At 41.6% G+C, this 22406-nt stretch overlaps 1 protein-coding gene across 1 annotated transcript in view; it reads right to left on the bottom strand.

The window, feature by feature from the left end:
- The window catches only part of E2F3 (E2F transcription factor 3), a 76298-nt gene that overhangs the window by 4431 nt on the left and 49461 nt on the right, over window positions 1-22406 (bottom strand). The window contains exons 2-4 of the mRNA XM_037518923.2: window positions 4810-4921; window positions 3345-3564; window positions 2408-2566 (exon numbers count right to left, since the gene is read on the bottom strand). Coding sequence (XP_037374820.1) covers window positions 2408-2566; window positions 3345-3564; window positions 4810-4921 — 491 coding nt within the window. The remainder of the gene's footprint in view (window positions 1-2407; window positions 2567-3344; window positions 3565-4809; window positions 4922-22406) is intronic.

The raw sequence follows: 22406 nt of genomic DNA, 5'->3' as shown, positions 1-22406 counted from the left end.
AGGCAGACAGCTTGTTTCCTTAAGTGCACCTGGGCAGCTGTGATTATATATTGCCGACTGGTAAGAGTGTCATCATTTCTCTGTTAGAAAAATTATCCTTTGTATGATATCATTAACTCTATCAATATCTCAGTGTTCCCAAGGAGGAAAGCAGCTTCCGGTGTTCTGCAACCTGAATGAAGTTGAGAAACACTGATTTAGGAGGAGAGTGAAATGATATTTTGGTAATTACTTCTGAGCACTTAACGATTCTTTTAAATGCCCTGGCAGCCAAACCAAAGAGGATATTATGAAAGAATATGACACTTATTATATGACAGAAGTATTCATGCAAGCTTGTCTGCAGAGAGCAACTTTTACTAGGTATTAAAAGAGATTTTAATATCTAGTCGCACAGATCCCTTTCTTCTATGAAGGGCGTGGAGTAACGTAAGGCACAACATCTTTAGCCAGTTGTTTTTTAAATACTAACCCACAAAAAACCCTGAGGTTAAAAGAACAAATCACAACTTCATGAACACATTTCTGCAAGGACTATAAATAGCTAATAGATCTAATGTGATTACTACAGAAATAGGGCTGAGAGAGTCACAATGAAACAAAGTCCTTAGATTAGTAGCTTTTTATTAGAAAGTAAAAAAAGCTATGAATCTACTACCCAGAAAAAAAGCGCATCCAATGCAAATCTGCATGTACATTTCGGGGCATCTATCACAGACTATCATCGTTAAGGCTCAACAGTTGAGACAACAGCTACTTCCACGTTGAGCTCTGAAGTAACTAATTCAATGTTCAGCTCATGTGGGATCCTCAGGTCACCATCCATGTCACTAACACAGCCAACTGGTGCCTTTTGGGAAGACGCAACAGTTTCTGGATCTTTCCTGAGAACACTGTGGAAACTGATAGCCAGGTACTTACCCCACAGCCCACTGTCAAAGAGCTATGTGACAAGAACTCATTAAAATAAAAACTTATCTACAATTACTCAACATGCTGCAGGAAGGGAAATTTCAACACATTTGTGAACAAGCTGTACCAAATTCGGAACTGAACCGCGAATTGAAATAAATGGTGCAAACATATTCTCTAATCTTACAAACTTAAAAGTGCTTCCATTGCGGCTCCCTCCTGAATTTGCTTCTTGGGTTAGCAGCCCCCTGCAGGGAAGCTTTCATTTTCTGCAACAAAGGCCCCAGAGAGAGCTAATGTAGGTGACAAGGCTATAAGCTACATGTTCCAGAAAGCTGCCAATCATGCATTACCACTACATCTCCTCCACAATGGGGCTCCCACCTAAACAATGAATGAAACAGCCCAACCAGAGCTATTTTGGTTTCTTCCCCTGTAAACCCACTCTGGTCACCACTGGGGGTTCAAATCATCCCCTCTTCTCCCTCTCACTCATCATCAGTTGCCAAGGTTAATCCTTTGGTCAACAGGAAATGAACAGTTTCAAAAAAAACTGCCCAAACTGGAAAATAGATGTCCTTGTATTCTTTGAGGGAGACCCGATAGTAGAGATGAGAGGCACTAGGAGAAACGGGGCAGGACCATTTCATTTTCTAGCAAAAAGCAAATGTGAAATCATCAGTAGTTTGGAACTAAAATGAGAAATGGTGTAACTTAAAACAGGGGTTTTGTCTCCTTCTAAATAGCTGAATTATCGCAAAGTCTTCCATTCAATATTATGACGTGATCACTCTTCTTGGGTCTATGGAGATGATGGGCCATTAAGTTTTCCTGGCATGGTCAACAGATCATAAACCAGTTGAGAATACGAACTGGCTTTTTATATTTCCATTCCTCAGGACTAACGTTTGAAGATGAACAGATAAACTGAGATTCCTCAGGCCTTAGGGTGCTTCTGAATTCTGTTTTTGGTGGTGTGGATCAGCATAATGCGCTCTAAAGTTATAGGATATTTCTATACTCTTTCAAACCCCCCAACTCCAGCTCAATCAGACAGATTCAACAAATTGCAATTGCTCTAATATCTGATGAAAAGAAAATAGAATGTGAGAACCCCAACAGTGACAGCTAACACCCACCAAAAATCTGGGAAGCCCAAGATGAGTCTGCTGAATGTTGTCATTAATATTAATGCTGACACCTCACGTATCTTATACGCTGTGAGTGTATCCATATGTCCCCACCACACATGAATAAAAATGCTTTCAAAAACAGTTCCCACCTGACTATCAGAATAGGTACGACAGGGATCTAGTCCGATAATTACCTTCCATAAATACTGACTTCTAAGGTAAAGAGACGCAGGTTTACATGTAAACACACAGACAGAAGAAGCCAGAGGAAGAGTCTACCTTGGGTATAGATATCAGATCATCAGGCCTGAAAACAGTCTGGAAAGCGCTAACCCCCAACGAACAGGTGGCACAAAGGATATCTTTGATTCTCTGAATCCTCGGTTAACAGTTTGAGGTCCAGGGTGCAGCTTTGGATCAATTCATCTAATTTCTTCTCTTCCTGACTGAGCTCGGTCACTTCTTTTGACAGGCCTTGACACTGGGCCAGCATGCCCCCGTCCTCAGACAGACTGCAGCCCCTAGAAACCGAAAAACAGACTCTTCATGGCCACTCATGAGAGGCTAAGGGGAAGAGGGATGGGGGAGACCCTTGAGTTAACGTCCTTCTTGATACAGGAGGTCATAGTGCTTTTTAGTCAAGTGTTAAAATCAGAACATTTGTACTTTTTTTTGTTGTTGTTTTCATATATACAGCTCTTTGTCAAATGCCTTCCAGGCAATAAAATTTGATAAAAGGAAAAAAAAAAAAAAGACCAACACCCAATAGTTTTCTCTAAAGCAGATGCCAAATAGGTTTACCAAATAGCCACAAAAGTTACCTATTCATGTTATCATGTTTTAAGTAGCTTTCTTCAGAGACCCCAGAACAGATTTACTCCCTCCAACCATGCTTTAATAGTTCCTTTAAAAATACTGGGTGATCAACCCAGAGTTCACCAATGACATTTGAACCTATTTAATCATACATGTAGGTGTATAGGGGACACATGTTATTCCTGCTTTCCAGAAGAACTGAAGCATTTTCATTTATCTAGAAAGTGGGTTCATCTGTCATTGTAACTATGGATAAAGATATCTAGGATTGCACCATTGTCCATCGGTACACAGACGGCAATACATAGCTCTGGTTAATTTCCAAGTCCCATTAGAGAGAAGCCAGAAAGACGTGTGAATTTCTATTAGATCACACGTTAGCACACACAGACATCCAAGTTAGGACAGGGGCAACCCCAATGTGTGCTGAAAGGACCCCACCAGAGCCCGGGAACAGAGGGAGGGGCTGAGACTCCTACTCACATCCACTGCACGTTGTTTTTAGACTTCTTCTTAATGAGGTGGATGCCTTCCAGCACGTTGGTGATGTCATAGATTCTTCTCTTTTGTACTTTGAGCACTTCTGCCGCCTTGTTCAAATCCAAGACCCCATCAGGTGATTGGCTCAGCAGCTGAATGAACTTCTTGGTGAGCAGACCAAGTGACGTATCATACCGTGTTTTTTCTGAGGGAGATTTTGGAGCTTAAAGAAAAACAAAAACCGAGCGGGTGGGGGATAGGGGGAAAGGTAAAGCAATGAAGGGTTTCTTTGCAGTTAAGCAAGCCCTTGTTCCCCTCAGCAGCCCAGGTATTAGTATCGGAAGCAGAGCTGTTGTTGCTGTTGATTTCTGCTAAGCTCTAGAAAGCTATGAAATTGCTTGGTTAGAAAAGGAAGGCACAGGACACATTCTCATTGGACTGGCGCATTTTACTGTGATTTTTCTCGTAGGCTCTACTTTGGCTTACCCTACTCCCTGGGTCTAGTGAAGTATCTCCCACATAGTAGGTTTTCAAAAATATCTGTCGAGTGAATGAGAAAGTGCTGTAGTCTTATGGGATCAGCACACGTGGAGCCAAACTTGATGGGGCCACGAGTCTCTCCAGCACTTCCTGACGGGGGGGTTCAGACAGTCTCCCATGTCTGTGTGTCTATAACTTATTCGCCAGTTTTTCAAATATTGTCTTATTTGAAGCAATACCTGGATTGCTTTATTCTTCTTTACTGAAGAATACCTGGAAAAATCTTTCAGTCAAATCTGCCCGCCCCTCTTGAACAAAACGTCCTTGTTTGATATTGTATTTATTCTCTGACAGGTGCACAGGTCAAGGATTTAAGTGATCATCACATATGATTTGTGGAATGCCTAATGCACAGACTACAAGAATAAAGGTCTAATTCGGCCTTGGTTTTGAAGGCAAAAGACATAAAGGGCCATTTGGCTATTTTCAACCTAATTTTTCTCTCCCAAAAGAAATGATGATTGGATTTGACGGAAAGAGAAACTAGCTGTCATTTACTGGTCTCAGTAAGTTCTTATGTGGCTATGTGCTGAGCTAGGAAACTAGGTGGCAAAGTTCATCTATACCCAGTTAGCCTTAGTCTACAAAGTAATGTTTCGAGAGGAAAGCGAAAATAAATTTGACTATAGAATGAGCTTGCATTTTGGGCCAAAATGGGCCAAAGAGCTTGCATTTTGAGTTGCACAGTAAAAATGCACTTTTTTTTACAGAGGTCTCCCCTTGAATCAGAGTTCAGGTGCAAGAGTGACTCTGTAAGCCTTTCCTCAGTGTTCCTGATGTTGTATTTATTTTTTTTGGATAGGCGCAGAAAGAAATGAGAAACAACAAAATGTGCCCCGATTCTTCACGCCTTGGCATCCTTTCAGCCACAAGCTTTGACAGTTGGGAAGCCCACACCAAGGAGAGTGAGAGATGAAAGAATCCTTACTTTTTGGGCTATCTGGACTTCGGAGTGCAGCTCTTCCTTTGCCCTTGGGGGTTTTTAAACCATCTGAGAGGTACTGATGACCGCTTTCTCCTAGCTCCAGCCTTCGCTTTGCCTGTAGTAAGAAAGGACAATTGCTCGTCACTGCTCATAGGAACAGCAAGAGGCGAGGCTGACTGTGAGCTGCCCAGGGTGCAGCCTCTGCTCCATCTCTCTTGGGATCTTGGCATTCTCTAGAGCTGGGATTGTGGCTCTGGGGCTGGGCCTTCATGCAAGCTCTTTTAGCACATGCAAAGATCATCCATCTCCACTCAGATGGATAAATCCTATGATCTTTTAGGATTCTGTTTAGGAGACTGACTTTCATTGATTCAATATAGGGGCCTGGTGGGGGGGGGGGCGAGACGGAACTTCGACTCCAGTCCCCCCAGTTAATCTTGGCTGTCGAATTCTGTCTCTGAACAGAGCTGAGACTCTTTCCTTAACTCCCCAAACACTGTTTATTGGCACCGTAACACTCATTAAATATAAGAGTTATTTCACCTATCAATTTTCTCACTTCCTTTAAGGCAGTGACTGTTTCCCACTTATCTTGGTATATCCAGGGCTTGGCACAGAGCCTGGGTTTCCGTCGGTATTCCATCACGCTCTTTCAGCGTACACGATCAATGAAAGAGTGACTGAATCGTAACACAACTAGTCACACACTATGAATGGTCATTCATCAGGATAACAAACATTGCCAACACTCAACCTAGTTTTCAACTAGTATTACTCTCTCCATTTTCTCATCAAACCTGGCCGAAGAGAAGACCTCACCTAAGTTTTCACATCATTCAATTCCACTTAAAAAAAAAAAAACCGCTTTATGGGGGCCTCCCTGGTGGTACAACAGGTTAACATGCAGCACTATGAAGCTGTCTGCAGGCCAGGGAGGTGACCCACATGGCACCGCAGACCTCTCCTGACTCCCCCACTGCTCCCCTCAAGCAGTGTATTTCAGTACATCTGCCCGATCTGCTCCCCACTCTCTCTGGTGAATCCTCTCACCCCCCACATCTCTGGCCTGCTCCCCAGCCCTTGTATGCATAAATAAATCTTTAAGAAAAAATTCACTTCATGTCTTCTGTGTGCTGGGTTTAAAGTCCAAGAGAAGACAATTGAATGAGTACTTGCGGGTGGGCATGCTGGGTGTTCTCAGAAGGGAAGCAGCCAGAGAACCCACATGGCAATGTGAATTCAGGCTCATTTTAGGGCAAGTTCTTCTACTAAGGAGATTCATGCTTTCAAACTAACTCCCCAGTTTATAGAAACACAAGGGATAAATTTTTGGCCGATGACAGAGATCCAGCTTCTTTCTGGAAAGTTAATCAGCTAAACCTGCACTGGAACCCCTGGTCCCATGTGACACCCAGACTGACACATGCTGTCAATTTACAACAGGCACTGGATTTCAAAAAACTAGTACGAAAAGAGACAAAAGATCTATTCATTCTAAGTCAAATGATAATATTGTGTCTCTTAAAGTTTTATTCAGTAAGATCACATTAAAATGATTATTTCACTTGTTTCCTTTTATACCTATTGTTGCTAGGTGGCTTTCAATTGTGGTTCACATATTCTTTTTTTTAAGATTAATTTATTTATGCATACAAGAACTGGGGTATAGGACAGAGGTGTGAGGAGTGAGAGGATTCACCATAGACAGAGTGGGGAGCAGAACAGGCAGACTGACTAAAATACACTGCTGAGGGGAGCAGTGGGCAAGACAGGAGAGGTCCGCTGTGCCATGTGGGTAGCTCCCTGGCCGGGGATTGAACTCATGCTGCAGCAGCTGCTGATAGCTTTGTAGTTTGCATCTTAATCCCCTGCGCCACCAGGGAGGCCGAAGTTCAAGTATTCTTGCTGTTGGGTCCTGCTGAGCTAACCAGCACTTGGAAGACCTAGAAGCTATTCACAAATTTGTTTTCTCAACTTCATTTGCCCCTCCTAAATATTCTATCAAATTCTTCTGTGGGCCTTTTTGATTGGCTGAGCCAACATCCCCTCATCATCAGTGGTTGCTCATCGGGGCAGCCCTTTCCTTTAACAGCCTAAGTACATCTGTGTACACAGATGGCCGGGGACTGTGTCTGTCCTCCCCAGAGTGACTGGGTGGGGGTGGCACATGACAGGGGCCTAGAGAACAAAGGCCAACCCTAGGAATTTTTCTGGATCCACTGGCAAGAGGGGTGTGTCTTCCTAGTAAGGATGATAAGCTGGGGTGAAGCTACCAGAGAATGGGGAGTAGGTAGGTGGGAGGGGAGGGGATTTTGAAGAAAGCAGAGTGGAGAGAAGAGAGAAAGGGGTGAGGCCATCCTTCCAAACTGTGCGTCAGGTCAAGCCCTGGGGGCAACTTCCCCAGAAGTTTCAGCTACATTAGGCAATACAACCCTACTTTTGCTCAAAGCACTTTGACTTAGGAACCTGAAACTCTGTGACAGCTTTGTGGAAATGGCTGCGGCAAGATGGGCTCCTGCTGAATGGGGGAGCTGGCTGGCTTGTTACAGAGACGCGGGTATGTGGTCATTTCTTGTGGCCTTACGAAATTACTACTGAGAGACATGAGTTTCATTTGAGGGTGGCTTACCAAAAAGTAGAGAAGGAAATAGCTGTGCTATGGAGGCTCTGGCCCTCTGTAGAAAGCAATCCAAGAAGGCCCAGGGCTGTATTCTCTGCCTATTAGCTAAAGTCACAGAACACTCCGTGAGCCCTCACAACACGAACTCCCACTGGCCAGCAGCTTGGGGCATATTAGTTTTGCCTTCGCATCCCAGGCTACTGTTTCCAGTAGCTTGGAGGCAGAGCTCTATGGGAGCAATAAGACCTAAGGAAGTTTCCAGCAATCTACTGCTAAGAAACTGAGACCTTATTTCAAGAACCAGGACTAGTCAGGTCTAATATGACTTTGATGACAAAGCACCAAGCCACAAAGTCGACCAACTGTACAAATAGTGAGGCGGATCTATTAAATTTTATTTATTTATTTTTAAAGATTTAGTTTATTTATGCAAACAAGAACTGGGGTACAGGCGGGGGCGGCGGGGGGGGAGGTGAGAGGATTCACCAGAGACAGAGTGGGGAGCAGAACAGGCAGACTGACTAAAATACACTGCTGAGGGGAGCAGCGGGCGAGTCAGGAGAGGTCTGCTGTGCCATGTGGGTAGCTCCCTGGCAGGGGATGGAACTCATGCTGCAGAGGCTGCCAACAGCTTCAAAGGTTGCCTCTTAACCCTTTGCGCCACCAGGGAGGCCCATTAAATTTTAAAGTCACTTCTACTGCCTGAGAAAATGTTAAGCTATCTCAGCCTCTAAGGCTGAATTAGTAAGCCTAATAAATCTACACCAAAAAAGAAACGTCCTGTGAAAGACCAGTCCCAGAGGGTAGAAATTGGGGGGGCCATGATGACTCCTCAAGCAAGTCACCAAGTCTCCAAAGGCCCACTATCCTTGCTGAGGAGGAGGGGTGGAGGATGTGACGGGCTGTGGGAGGCTACTACTTCATATCAGGCCCCCTTTTCCGAAAGTCCACTTCTGCTGGGTTTTGCCCTGTTAACTTTCTGCCACTGTTCAGGAACACGGGCTGGCCAGGATTGAGAGGACCACATAGCTCTTGTAAGTCCCTAATCACAGGGTGGCATCAGTAACTGGTCTCTCTCTTGGGGAAGAGCTGAGAATTCCGATATATGATGGAGAGGCATTCTTTTATTTTATTTATTTATTTAAAGATTTATTCATTTATTTATACAAGATCCAGGGTACAGGCCACATTCGCAGGAGGGTGAGAGGATTCACCAGCGACAGAGCAGGGAGCAGAATAGGCAGACTGACAAAATACACTGCTGAGGGGAGCAGTGGGCATGACAGGAGATGTCTGCCATGCCATGTGGGACCCTTGCTGGCTGGCCGGGATCGAACTGGTCCCGCAGAGGCTGCGGACAGCTTCACAGCGCAGCACTCAACCGCCTGCACCACCAGGGGAGGCCCGAGCGGCATTCTTTTAATGCTTAGCTTTGCAAATTCCATCACACATGCTTCGAAAATGAAACAAAAAACTAAACGGGAGGATTATACAATGTAGGTTGTCTCTGCCTACACCCTGAGCGACCAAGGAAAGTGAAAATATCTTACTGACTTGAGTTATTCTTGTTCGTTAGACAAATCTTCATATTACATGACCCTCAACTAGAAAAACAACTAATCTGTCTGGTGCCCCAATGGAAGGCCCCACCATTTTGTCTTGAGCAGAAGTAAAGGCTGGACATACCCAGGGTAGCACCCTGAGGTGCCATCCAGGGTAGATTTTACTACAGAGTATGTGTGAACTTTAGAAGCCCCAACTAAGATGGCCTGCTCAGTAATGAAAGAGTTGTGCTGTAAAGCATTTCTGATAATGTATATACAGGTAACAGGAAGAACTGTCAGGCAGCCCAGCATGGGTCATTGGGAACACCCATCTCTGTTTGGGAAAAGAACTCCATAGTTCTCAGTATGGGCAATTTCTTTGTCCTGCCTGACATTGCTCAACATTCTAGGCTGGCCCTTTTCCATCCAGGTCACAAAGGTGAGTACCTTAATCCAGGCCACCAACCAGTACCAGCCTTGGGCTAATGTGACTGATTTAGGATGGGTCTATGACCAAAGCAGGGTGATGAATCAGTCAATGTTGGTATTTCTGTTGGAAGCCACTAGGGTGGAAGCCTGGAGCTACCTGGGAACTGAGCCAGGAAGATGAAGAGATTGAGTTCCAAAGCCTTCAGGGTTGTGTTCCATACAGCTATGGGCCAAAGGTCTAGACTTCAATGTGTGAGTCAACAAATTCCCATTTTCGGAAGAAGACAACTGAGTTAGATTACTACCACTTGCAACCAAGACTACCGATAAGGTACCTACATGTGTCGCACCATGGCACTTTGGTCAATGATGGGCCGCGTACTGGATGCCACCACGTAACCCAGGTATGTACTAGACTATACCATCTAGATGTGTGTAAGTAATCGCAATGCTTGCACAACGACAAAATTGCCTAACAACACATTTCTCAGAATGTGTCCCCGTTGCTAAGCCACACATGACTGTATAGCTCTTAACGTTGGCCATGACACAATTAACAAGAGTGCTTCCAATATATCATGTGCCATATTATTTGCCTCCCACTTGATTATGTTATCTCCTTTTCACAATCCCCGAAAGTGGTTGTTATTATTTTCTATGTTCGAGGAGAAAATGAAAGTTTAAACTTTTCCAAGATCCCAGAGCCAGTAAGTACGTCACGCTTACAGCCACTTCATAAAATGAATGTGGAAAACTGTCATATAAAAAATTTGGTAAGCTATACTGCATCAATGCCCTCTTAACTTTATGATCATAGTTTTATTTCATTAGGAATTTTAAAAAAAGCTTTCTTTTATATAGAAAATGCACATGTAACCCAAACAGCACAAATGGGTATATGAGCGGGAGCAAATCTTTCTCCCACTGTTATGCCCAATTCCTCAAAGGTAAGTTTCTTTCATATCCTTTTAAGTCTATGTAACTACAACTAGATAAGCAGCGACACACCAGAGCACCTTTAATAAAATTTGTACACAAGTGGTAACAAACCACATACCATTCTAATAACACAACTCAGAGTCTGAGCCCTATTAGTACACATGGAATGACCTTATTTTTCATAGATGCATTGTTTGTATACATTAATATACCAGTATTTGTTTACTTAACCAGACACCTATCAGTGGGCATTCAATACTCTCTCCTATAAGCCATTTCCCAGTAAATATTCACCATGGCATCATGGGGTAGGTATCAGTATGACTCTCTTGCACCAAGATAGAAAGGGTAAGGATTTATCTAAATTTTCAGTAAGTCACAGATATGAGGATTTGAACTCAGGCTTGTTCAAATAATTTGTCAGTGACTACGACTTCCCTGGTCTGACTGAGTAGTCAATTCTCTCTGGCACAGCCAACTTCCGAGCTGCCGGAGATGGTTTTATCGTCACAACAAATACTCGAGGTATTGTCACTGGATCACAAGCTCAGGCCTTGAGCTGCTCAGTTTCCCCAGAGCCTTGTAGAAGGCATGTACTCAATCATATTTACTTATTTATTTTGAACGAACCAAGGAACTCATTCCCAAAGTCTCTTGGCAGGTAAATCACAAAGCTCCAACGTTATTAACCTGTAAGGGAGACTTCATATATAGAATTGTGTGTGTCTATTTATACAAAATATATACTGGAGATTAATCTCTGCATATTTGGAAAGATCTTTAAGAACTATAAAGGGGAAAAAATTAAAGTTGCAGAAAGATATGTATAATAAAAAAGCTGTAAAACTAGAGACCTCACTATAAAATGTTCCATGTGTCCATCGGGGGAAAAAATCGGTAAAGATATTTATTATATCTTATCTCGGAGAAGTAGAATTAAATATGGAACAATGAGGCCATGTTTATAGTTTGGTAACATGTGATTGTATTGTACACAGTGATGTTTCAATGTCTATAGTAAATTTACACCTTTCAGCCTAGTAATTCCACTTCTTGGGGTACATTCTGAAATAATGCTACACTTACATTATTTCTTTTTTTTTTTGAACTGCGAGATGATTTTTTTTAAAGATTTATTTGTTTATTTATGCATACGAGAATGGGGTACAGGCCAGAGGTGCGGGGTGGGGGCGGTGAAAGGATTTACCAGAGACAGAGTGGGGAGCAGAACAGGCAACTAACTGACATACACTGCTGAGGGGAGCAGTGGGCGAGACAGGAGAGGTCTATTGCGCCATGTGGGTAGCTCCCTGGCCAGGGATTGAACTCGTGCTACAGTGGCCATGGCCAGCTTCATAGGTTGCATCTTAACCCCTTGCGCCACCAGGGAGGCCCCACTTGAATTATTTCTAGGGTTTGTCGATTAAAAGCAGTACAGTTTCTTCAATATTTACATTTTCTCACATATGCCCGACCTAAATGCCCAATCAAGAAGAAAAATTCAGTCAAGTAATAGCACAATTATATAATGGCATTTTATGCAATTGATAAAGATATATATCTGTATGTAAGCCTAAAAATATGTGAACAGTAAAATTGTATTTCTGTGGGGAAGTTACATGCACAGAAAGAAGTATCTAAGGACATACATACCAAGTAGTTTAACACTGCATTAACTGTTGGGTGAAAGATTATAGAAATTTAATTTTTTTCTTAGCTTTTTATATGGCATAAGGTAAAAATCATTTCTGTTTAGGTTCAACAAAAGAAGTCTGGTGGTTTACTTTTTAGACTGTTGAAAATTTTATGTACTATTCCCTGGGTATGGGTTCAAAATAGATATGGAATTTGCCAGAAGGAGCACGCCAGCGTCTAGGTGGGAAGGGAAGCGATGTTCTTATCTATCAATCAGCTGAGCCAAAAGAAAAAATTAAATCAAGAAAAAAGCGTGGCCAGCTGCACATTAAGAAACTGTGAACATTAAAATAAACTCCATTTACCCCAGTTAACAGGAGCTCTCTGGGCAAGGGAAAGAAGCAGGTATATGATATATTTTGTCTCAAAGCCAGAGATGAGATACGGTGTTTTGAACAGAGGAATGTTTGGGAACAAGAAGAAGAAAAAAAAAAAGAATAAAAAGAATGAGGACTGGCTTTAGGACACTGTTAAATAACCCATAGGAGGATATTTTCAGCTCGAGACCAGACCACAGCTGAATTGCACCCAGACTCCGGCCATCAGGTCAGTGGGTTAGGGCATGAGGATTTTAAGAAAAATGGTTCCCCCTCATCTGGGGGTGGGGGTGAGGGGCTACATTGCAACACCTCCAGTGGGTGACTGAAACCACGCAGACTACTGAATCCTATACACACTAAGTTTTCTCCTTAATACATACACACCTACGATAGTTTAATTTCTAAATTAGGCACAGCAGGAGGTTAACAATAATTATAAAACAGAACAATTCTAACAACACACAACAAAGCTTATGAATGTGTTCTCTCTGAAAATAACTTAATGCAGCTAATATTTCTGGACTAAAAAAAAAAAAATATTTTTTTGGACTGAGGTTGATCACATACAACTAAAACCCACTGATGAGGGGTAGGGAGGGGCAGCATTGTACCTAGATTCCAGGTGTCATACATAGTAACACAATCTCATGAATCATTTTAAAATTACTTTTTAAATGATTAAGCGCCTGTTGTGTACCAAGCCCCACACAGGCAAATGATTATAAAAGTGACACTGTGGTGCTGGGAATACATGAGGGTACAGGTAACTGGTGAGAAATGCACTATAAATATGCCAATGAGCCCATGGCTGGGCACAGTGGGGCAGGAAGGAGGGCCACATGGAGAGTGGCTGGAGATCTGGAGAGACCGGCTAGAGGTGGCATATGGGTTTTGTCCTTGTAGAGAAGGGAAGGGGAGTCAGGCGACGTGGGTGGGCTGTCCAGACATGAGCCACATACATGTATGAACCACATACAAGGGGTAAATTATAACCCCTCTCCAGTGCCAACTTCATATTGAGATGCAGTTACTTAAATACAGTTCTCAGGCCTTCTCTGGTTTTTTTTAATGAGGTAAATTCAGACTATAACAAGAGCAGTGCCTCATGAATTATTAGGCAAGAAATCTAATCAAAAATCAAATTATCTCAGGTAACGTGCACTGAAGAGGAATGCAGACAGCTGTGATGGGCAGTGGTGACAGGAGTAGCAAGTGTGCATTTTGTATTGGTGGAAAGTTCCTCTTAAATCCTCCACCCCAAGCCCCACCAGCTGGGAAGCAGACTATCCATCTCTTCTCCCTCAAACATGTTCCTCTGTACGCTCTGCTGTTCCAGCTCAATCCCCTCATTATTTGCCATTGCATGATTAGAATGAACCCCAAACTTGGCCATTTTTGCTTTTGCTTTTTAAACTACAGATCTATGGTGTTTTCACTTCACTGTAACTTGCATTCATGTAAGGATGGGTTTGGGATTCTAGCCACACACATGTGGACATTTCTAAAGGAATTTCAAATGGACTAGAAGGATTTTCAAAGGGACTAGAAATCACTTACTGATAAACTGACACAACTGCCCTCCTTTCTACATACATCTATTTTGCTTTTAAGAATTTAAGACAATTTAAAAATAAGCAGATGCACATTACTAAAAAAAAAAAAAAAACTCCATTAACTCAGAGACCTAATAATGACAGCCTCCCCGTGGCAGTCAATTTTACTACTTCTCTTGGTGCCACATCTACAAGTAATAAACTTATACAACTATTTCTTGATTTTGCTGTTTTAGTCATTACATAGATTTTCCTCAATGATACCAGACATACCTCTCTTCCACACTTTCAATAAAATTACTGCGTTCTTTTTCTTTAGACTAAAACCCAGTGCTGTATAGCTTGAGGAAATAAATATGGTTCAGTAAGAGTCAAGTCCAGTTGCCTGTTTTAGGGCCATCAAAAACCAAATGCCTTGGGGACATTCTAGCACACACATGGCCAATGCAGTAGGGAGGGTAAGTCTGGCTGACCCAGCTCCTCTTCAGGACGCCCTCCGCTATGCCAGCAAAATAGAGAAGTGCTGCTTGGAGAATAATCTAGACTGTAACGCCTGCCCCATGTAATCACTTAACAAGCACTCTCAGAACTCAGCCTTGTCCAGCCACGTGACTGCAACGCATGGGGATGGCATTTCCTAGCTTGTTAACTTCACTTGTTTTCTTTGGAGTGTCCAATCGTCTTTCCTGTTTGTTGGCACCACCTGCTTTCACCTAGTCCTCACCTCTTTCCAACTCTCCGCTGGACCCAGTACTTATCAAGCCCCCATGTTTCCACCTGCCTGAAACTCTTGGACCTCCAATCGTCTCAAACTTACACTGTCCTCCGCCAGCCTGTTGCATGGTTGTCATGTTCCTTTGCTGGGACATTTGTCATTGGGCTTGACTGCCCAGTCTGAGCCTTCCCTTTCCTGCTAAGGAACTTTCCCACGTCACCAGAGTGGGCTGGCTGCCCAGCCCCCTTCCTACTGTAGAAGCTGAAGCTGCCCCACGCTCGTCCCCAGAACTTGGGTCACTCTGGGCCTCGGTTGTTAGCTAGGCTGGGCCGGGCACACAGCACCCCTGGGTTTTATATCTGGCGCTGGTGCTGCAAAAAAGCAGATCAGCAGGCATGGTTGTGGGCCTGAAAGGGAGCTTCAGGACAAGTGACCAGTGTCGCTAGGCTTACTTTGTGGTTTGACATATTGGCTGTGGTTCCGGCTATTGATCCTCCCTTGTTCCTGCCTGTTCTCCAAGTCTGGTTCTCTAATCTTCCTGACAGTCCTCTGAGTTATCCAATATGCTTTTAATACATTCCTTTCCTGCTTGCATGAGCTCCACTGTGGCTCGCAAGAGTCAATTTTCTGATCCTGTTGTTAATCAGCTGTTTTCCTGGAACACATCTGAAGAGCAGTGTGACAGAGAAAATGGGAAGCTTCATGTATCTGAAAATATGTGTTTTACCTTCACACTGGGTACTTTGGCTAAGTAAAGAATTTAAGGCTGAATGTCAGTTGCCCTCAGAACTCACGGCAGTTGCTCTAGTGATTTGATACCCAGTGTTGATGACGAGAAACCTGCAGGCGCTGGTTCTCATCCCTTTGAACGACTTGATTTTTAATCTTTCTGAAAGCTTCCTGGTCTGTCTTACACTTACTGCAAAATTTCCTAACAAGTATTCAGATGTGCATCTTTTCTTACTCACCGTGTGCGGAACACAGGCTCCCAGGACCTACAGGCTTGGCCTTCAGCTACAAGAAATATTTATATTGCAAATTATTTCCTCTCACTGGTGCCACCTAATCTTTCTGGTATTCCTATTCCTCTTGGATTGATCCTCTGAAGCCCTGATTTTCTTTTTTGTTGTTGCTCTGACTTTCTTGTATCAATCAGCTTCCACTTCACTAAATCATGTTTTAAAATCTGGGCCCTGTTCTTATTTTAGGAACAGGTTAGCCTCTTTGATATCATTTCTTTTGAAGTTTTCTTGTTTCCTGTTTCATCTGCTTTCTCCATGGTCATCTTTTCCTATTAAAAAAAAAAAAATCTCAGACTCAAGTCTCTAATAGTGATTTCTTCCCTCAGGTGTCAAGATTCGTGTCTGTGCACACTGAAGACTACAGCAGCCGATGGCAACGGGGAGCTGTGAAAGCATCAAAACTTGACAACTGATGATTCTTTTCCGGTTGATTCTGTGGATACCCCATTCATGCTGAGGTGGTACCCTTAAGTGACAGAACATCCAGTCCATTTATTTTGAGGAGATTTCTAGAATTATTTGTCTGAAGAAAGAACTCTTGGATTCATATTCCACATAAAGACATGGATCCTTCTTTAACCTTGGGTTCTGTCCCCCACTGGATTCCAAGGCTCCCCAGAACAGTTCCGCAGGCTCTTCTGTTCTGTTTGGCTCCTGTTCTGCTGTCCTGCTCATCACTCTTCTATTTAGTCCCTGGATTCCAGAAATCAGTTGAATATTCTCTTATCCACAAAAGGCCCCACCTCTTATTTCAGTAATTAAAAAAAAAAAATCACTATTATTTTGATAGGGTTGCTAATGAAAGTAGAGAAGTATGACAGTCTGCCTTTTAGAACCACGAGTGACCTTCTAGGCCTTTAATGTCATTTGTGAGCAGGTGCTACATGCTGACCGCTCAGGATAAGGAACAGCAGAAATGAACTCACAAAAGAGAGGCAATGAGGTTTGGTTTTTAGGCTGTAGCCCTAATAGCTTTCCAAACCAAGTCCTTACTTCAATAATCGAATGTGGATCTTAAAAATGCCAAAAGCTCTGAAAAGCTGTTACAAATTAATTCTGTAGCTATACCAAATTAAGAGTAAATGGATAATAAGTCTAAGGACCTGATTAATAAATGACATAGACCTAATAGTATGCAGATGCAATAAGACAAAATAAGAATATTTTTAATAATAATAACAAATGTTCTGATGGCCCTTTATAATGGTGAGTCATAGAGGCTTCTAAATCAGAGTGGGCAAAAGGTTTTTATCCCCCATACAATGCTTAAGCTTTATTATTCCCTCTGAAGTCTAAATTGTATATGCTTTTATGGAAAAATAAACAGCAGGGAAAACTGCAATTAGACTGCTAACTCAAAAGAGGGTGTAAAATTTTATTCATGGTACTAAATTTATAATGTGTTTTTCTTTAATTTAAATTATTGCTAACCTTAAATATGTAGTTATTGCCCATAAAATGGAATTTAGAATCCTTCTCTTCAGACATTTGCATTTCCAATTTGGAGGTTTGGCAAAAACAGTTAAAATCTACTCAGTGACGGGCATTTATGAAGTTGCAATGCTGCTGTGCTGACGTCTCCATGCAAAAGTGTATTTGAATCTCCCACCAGAGTAAAATTAAGTTTTTCTCAACTTCCCTTTCTGATTCCTACTTGTTAGTCTTAATATGTTACCTCACCTCAAAACCAACAGAATAAACCAGGAGCAGACATACATTTTCTGTAAATGGGCAGGTAGTAAACATTTTTAGACCATGTGTGACATGGTTCTGGGGACCTTCTCAATGTGCTATTGTAGCAGGAAAGCAGCCACAGTGCATAAATAAATGGGCTTCACTGAATTCCAATAAAAATTTATACAGTCAGCAGAGTACCAGATTTGGTCCACAGGCCATAGTTTGCAGTCTCATGGAATAAATCATTTGTTTCCTAGAATTTACTTATATTTTTATTAAAGGGTATCTAAATGGCTCACACCAAATATTAAAATTTTATGAAATGAGAAAACCATCTTTTTGGGTAATGGAGTTAGGATTCTGACACAATTTATCTTATATTCAAGGACTAGAAACAAAAACTAAAAATGAAAGCAAACCTGAGGGCCTCCCTGGTGGTGCAAGGGGACTCAACAGTCTCAGCACTATGAAGCTATGGGCAGCCATTGCAGCATGAGTTCAACCCCCAGCTAGGGAGTTGATTACATGGGCAGCAGATCTCTCCTATCTCACCTGCTGCTCCTCTCAGCAGTGTTTCAGTCAATCTACTGGCTCTGTTCCCCACTGTCTCTGGTGAATCCTCTCACCCCCCCAAATCTCTGGCCTGTACCCCTGTTCTTGTATGCATAAATAAATAAAATAAATCTTTAAAGAAAAAGAAAGCGAATCTGAGCTATCCATTTGAATAGCTGGACCTTATCCCATCCAATGAAAACAATGGCAATTAAACACCTTCCTTTTTTCATCCTTAAACATTCATAACTAAATGGTTTAGAGGTGCAATGAAGAGGTATAAATAAGTTCTTACTATGGGTAGGGCAGGTCAGTTGTAGAGTAGTGATTCGATTGCCTCATTACAATTACCACACACACACACACACACACACACACACACACAAATCTTCTCTCAGCAAACTTTCTCCTGTTGAGTTACTGTTGACACACCCAGGTAACTGTTCTGAATCTAAGTCCACAGAGGCTTACTTCAGAATGTAGTTGTTAAAACGTCTTGCAACACAGTGCTAGTTGACAGTGCCTTCAATCTCAGAAAAAAAGCATGTGTTTAATTATCACCCTGGCTCGAAAAAACAGGACACTTGGCTCTGGTGAATGTAGTTTCACAAACTATCACCTGGTGCAGGAACAGGATAAATGGACTTCAAGAACATCTGGAAGATTTGGGAACCTAAGAATTAATGGAAGTATTCTATCTTAAAGTAGCAAGATGTTACTTCAAGAAATACGAAGAACTGAAGACTGACATCTGCCAGTCTGACAGGATGTCAGGAATATTCATCATTTGTACAACTGACTTGAGAGCCAACAAACTCAGTGGTATTTGGGGGCTGGAAGTTTCCGGGCTGCAGTATAGTAAGGAAGAACCCAGGTGGAGGCTGGTAAGCTTCTCCAGGAGCTGAGAAGATGGGGCTGAGAGCCTGGGGAGAACAAAGTAAGTAGCTAGAATTTGGATAGAATCCAAAGAGGAGAGCATTGTTCAGGGAAAGAAAATCTTGGAAATTTACATAAGGACCCTCTTAAAGATTCAATAAACTACAGATCAGTGCGCTCATGTGAAAGAACCACCCAGGGCCAGGAGAAACACCTGAAAGGAATACAAAGCAGAGCCCAGAGTTCCCCTATAGGGCCTGAAATTGGACACACATTGTTCCTTCCAGCCAGACTGAAAAAGAAAAAAGAACTTTCAAAATTATAATTCACGAAGCCTGGGCAAGAGTACTGAGAAAGATATTTCTCATTGGTGAGATATAAAAAGAGGTAGAAAAAAATGTTGCTCTGGTCCCACCCAGCAACATAAGGCCCGAACGTAAGAACTGCACAATCAACCTGTTTCTAAGAAACTTAACTGAATTTCAGAACAAAACTGAAGATTATTTACAGAAATACAAAAATGTTTTAGCACTCAATAAGGACTATCGCCCAACCAAAGATTACCAGGCTCCCAAGAAGAATAAAAAAATGATCCATATTCAGGAGGGAAAAAAAAAATCAATGGAAAGTGACCTAGAACCAAACAAATATCAGAATTAGTACAGAAGGACATAGAAGGTATATGTAATTGTATCCCATATGTTTATATAGTTAAGTAGAGACATGGATACTATAAACATAATAGATTCAAGAAGCACAGTGAATCCCCCAAATCAAGAAAATCTTAAAATCAGTCAAAGGGCAGTGTTAGGGGGACATATTACTGAGAAAAAAATAAAGGAACAAAGAAACAAAAAAACCTTCCATGTGTAACAAGGTAGCCTGAAGACAGTGGAACAACATCTTTACAGAACTGAAAGAAAAGAAGCTGTCAAAGTAGAATTTCATACCTAGCAAAAACATCATTCAAAAAAATCCAAAGGCAAAAATAGACATTTTCAAAGATACAAAGTGATAAGAATGCTTACCAGCAAATCTGCACTAGAAGAAATATTAAGGGAAATCCTTGAAGCAGAAGAAAATAATGCCAGATTGAAATAAGGAGCAATATAACACTATTCAGAGCATCAGAAATGGGAACTACATGGGTGAATGTGAGGTTCTCCCCCACCCCTTATTTTTAAATCACTTAAACAGTATGACTGTCTAAATAAAACCAACATCTTGCATTGTGGAGTTTATATATCTAAGTCTAAGTTTATATGATAGTAACAATATAAAGACCAGGACAGAGAAATGGAAATATTATCTTAAGGTAGTGGTATCAGTTTATGCAGACCTAAGAGCCAGAGTAACCAAGTCAATTTTCAAGAAAAAGGATAAGGACCTGCATTACCAGATATCCAGGCTTTTACTGTAAAACAATAGTAATTAGTGAAATGTGTATTGGCACAGAGATAGGCAAACGGATAGAGAGAATAGAATATAAAACCCAGAGACCGTGCCACACACATGCGGGAATGTCATAGCCTGCAAATGGGCACTGATGATGACCACTGGCAAGTCTGAACTATTAACAGATAATGGGGGGCCAAGGTGTACCCCAGGGGAAAACTCAGATCCCTACCTCAAACAACACACAAAACTCAATTCCAGGCTGAAATGGCGCAAAACTTTAAAAGTATGAGAAGAAACAAAGAATATACTCCACTAACTCCATGGGAGGGAAGGCTTTCCTGAACAAGACAGAAATACACAAATCACACATGTGAGACAGTACATTAATATGAATCCTCGTCAAGTTTCGACAAGACCCTGAAGGGATGATACTAAGTGAAATAAGTCAGAAGGAGAGAGAAATCCCATATGACTTCACTCATTTGTGGGATACAAAGGAAAAAAAGCAATTCAACAAGAAAAACAAAAATAAACCCCAGACCGACAAAAGAACGGTGGTTAGAAGAGGGGAAGGAATTGGGAGGGAACAGGTAAGGGGGCGGATGGGTGGGTGTTGGATGGTGACTGGACATTTGGTGGTGAAAGTGGTGTGATAGATCTACAGCTGCTGAGGTGAGAAGCTGTACACCTGAAACTTAGATGATGTTGTAAACCAAGTTACCTCAATAAAAAAGTGGAAAAAAAAAATCAAATTAGCTGTGGTCATCAAAAGACCACAATAATACTCACATAACTGCCAAAGAACTATTTTCTCAACAAATAGTAAGTAGAAAAAAATAAGGGCATGTAAACCAAGAGAAAAAGAAGAAAAAGACAGGAACAGCAATCCTAAGAAGAGGATAGTCGATGACCTATGTATTAAAGTACGTAATCAGGAAAATGTAAATGAAGTTGAAATAACCTTTTCACACACATCAGATGGGCAAAAATTGCAAAATCTGGAAATACCAAGTATTGCGAGCATGTGAAACTATTACACCCTGTTTGTGGGGGGAGAGGTGAAATATAATCTCACTGGAGAAAAGTTTTATCAATGTTTACTGAAAATCAATAGCTTTTTAGCATGCACCATAAACTCTTTTACATATGCAGAGAGGTAAGAATACGAATTTATAGAGCAGCATTCGTAGCAGGCTGTCCTTCACAACACAGATGAATCACACAAATACAAAACTGAGTAAAAAACGAAACAAAACACTGAATATACATCGCATCCTTACTTAAAGTTTGAACATGGAAAACATCATTAAGAAGCATTAGAATAATGTATTATTATTCTAATACATATGCAGTAAATGTATACATGCATAACAGATCTATACAAAAGGATGAGAAACATAGGGAAAGTTGCGGGTAAAGGGCTAATGCAATTAGGGAGCAGAACAAATCAGTCTTTAGTGTACTGTTAATATCACTGCATAGTGTTATTCTTTCTGCATCCTGTATTTGAAATACTTTATATTTCCAAAACCTTAGAGAGTAAGCCTGGGCCCAACTGCTCTGGAGGGTAATCCAGCAGTATTATTAACATTCGGAACACACACATCCTTCTGACCCTATGATTGTACTTCTAAGAATCAGACTAACGTAGAGAAATACTTTTAAAGTAAGTGCACAAAGAAGCATGTAGAATGATGTTTGTTACAGTGATGTATCTAACAGGGGGATGTTGAAAAAACAAATCTACAGGTCTGCTGTCAATTAACAGGGGAATGGTTAAAGAAACAGTTTTATGTTGTGTATCCATATGATAGAGAATTATATCAGTATTTCTATGATGAAGAATAGCTTTGCTTTTATCTAGTAAGGAAAAAAAGGAAGTCAGAACAATATGCACAGTATGGTTTTCCATGTTAAAGCATACACAACCACCACTGAAAATACACAGAGCAGTCCTGGAGGGAAGTCCATCGGTGAGGAGGGTATACACTATATACGTCTGATAGAAGGTGTGTAAGAATGTAGTATTTTTGCAATTCATTTCCAAAATTAGTGAAAATAGAAAACAGAAGAAACATATTTAAAAAAAAAAAGTGTGGGACCAGAGAATTATGACAAATTTCAGGAACCAGCATTTAAAGGTGAGTCGCCTGGGGTGATCCAGGCCATGAGAATGTCTAAGGTGGCCGAAATTCCGGGAGACAGCGGGCGAGGAAGCCACTCTGCAGCATGACTAAGAACAAAATTTAGTGACAGAATG

This window comes from Talpa occidentalis, unplaced genomic scaffold, assembly GCF_014898055.3.
Source record: "Talpa occidentalis isolate TD23 unplaced genomic scaffold, MPIMG_talOcc4v2.1 talOcc4.2, whole genome shotgun sequence".
NCBI lineage: Eukaryota > Metazoa > Chordata > Mammalia > Eulipotyphla > Talpidae > Talpa > Talpa occidentalis.
This window is presented reverse-complemented; position numbering and strand designations above follow the sequence as displayed.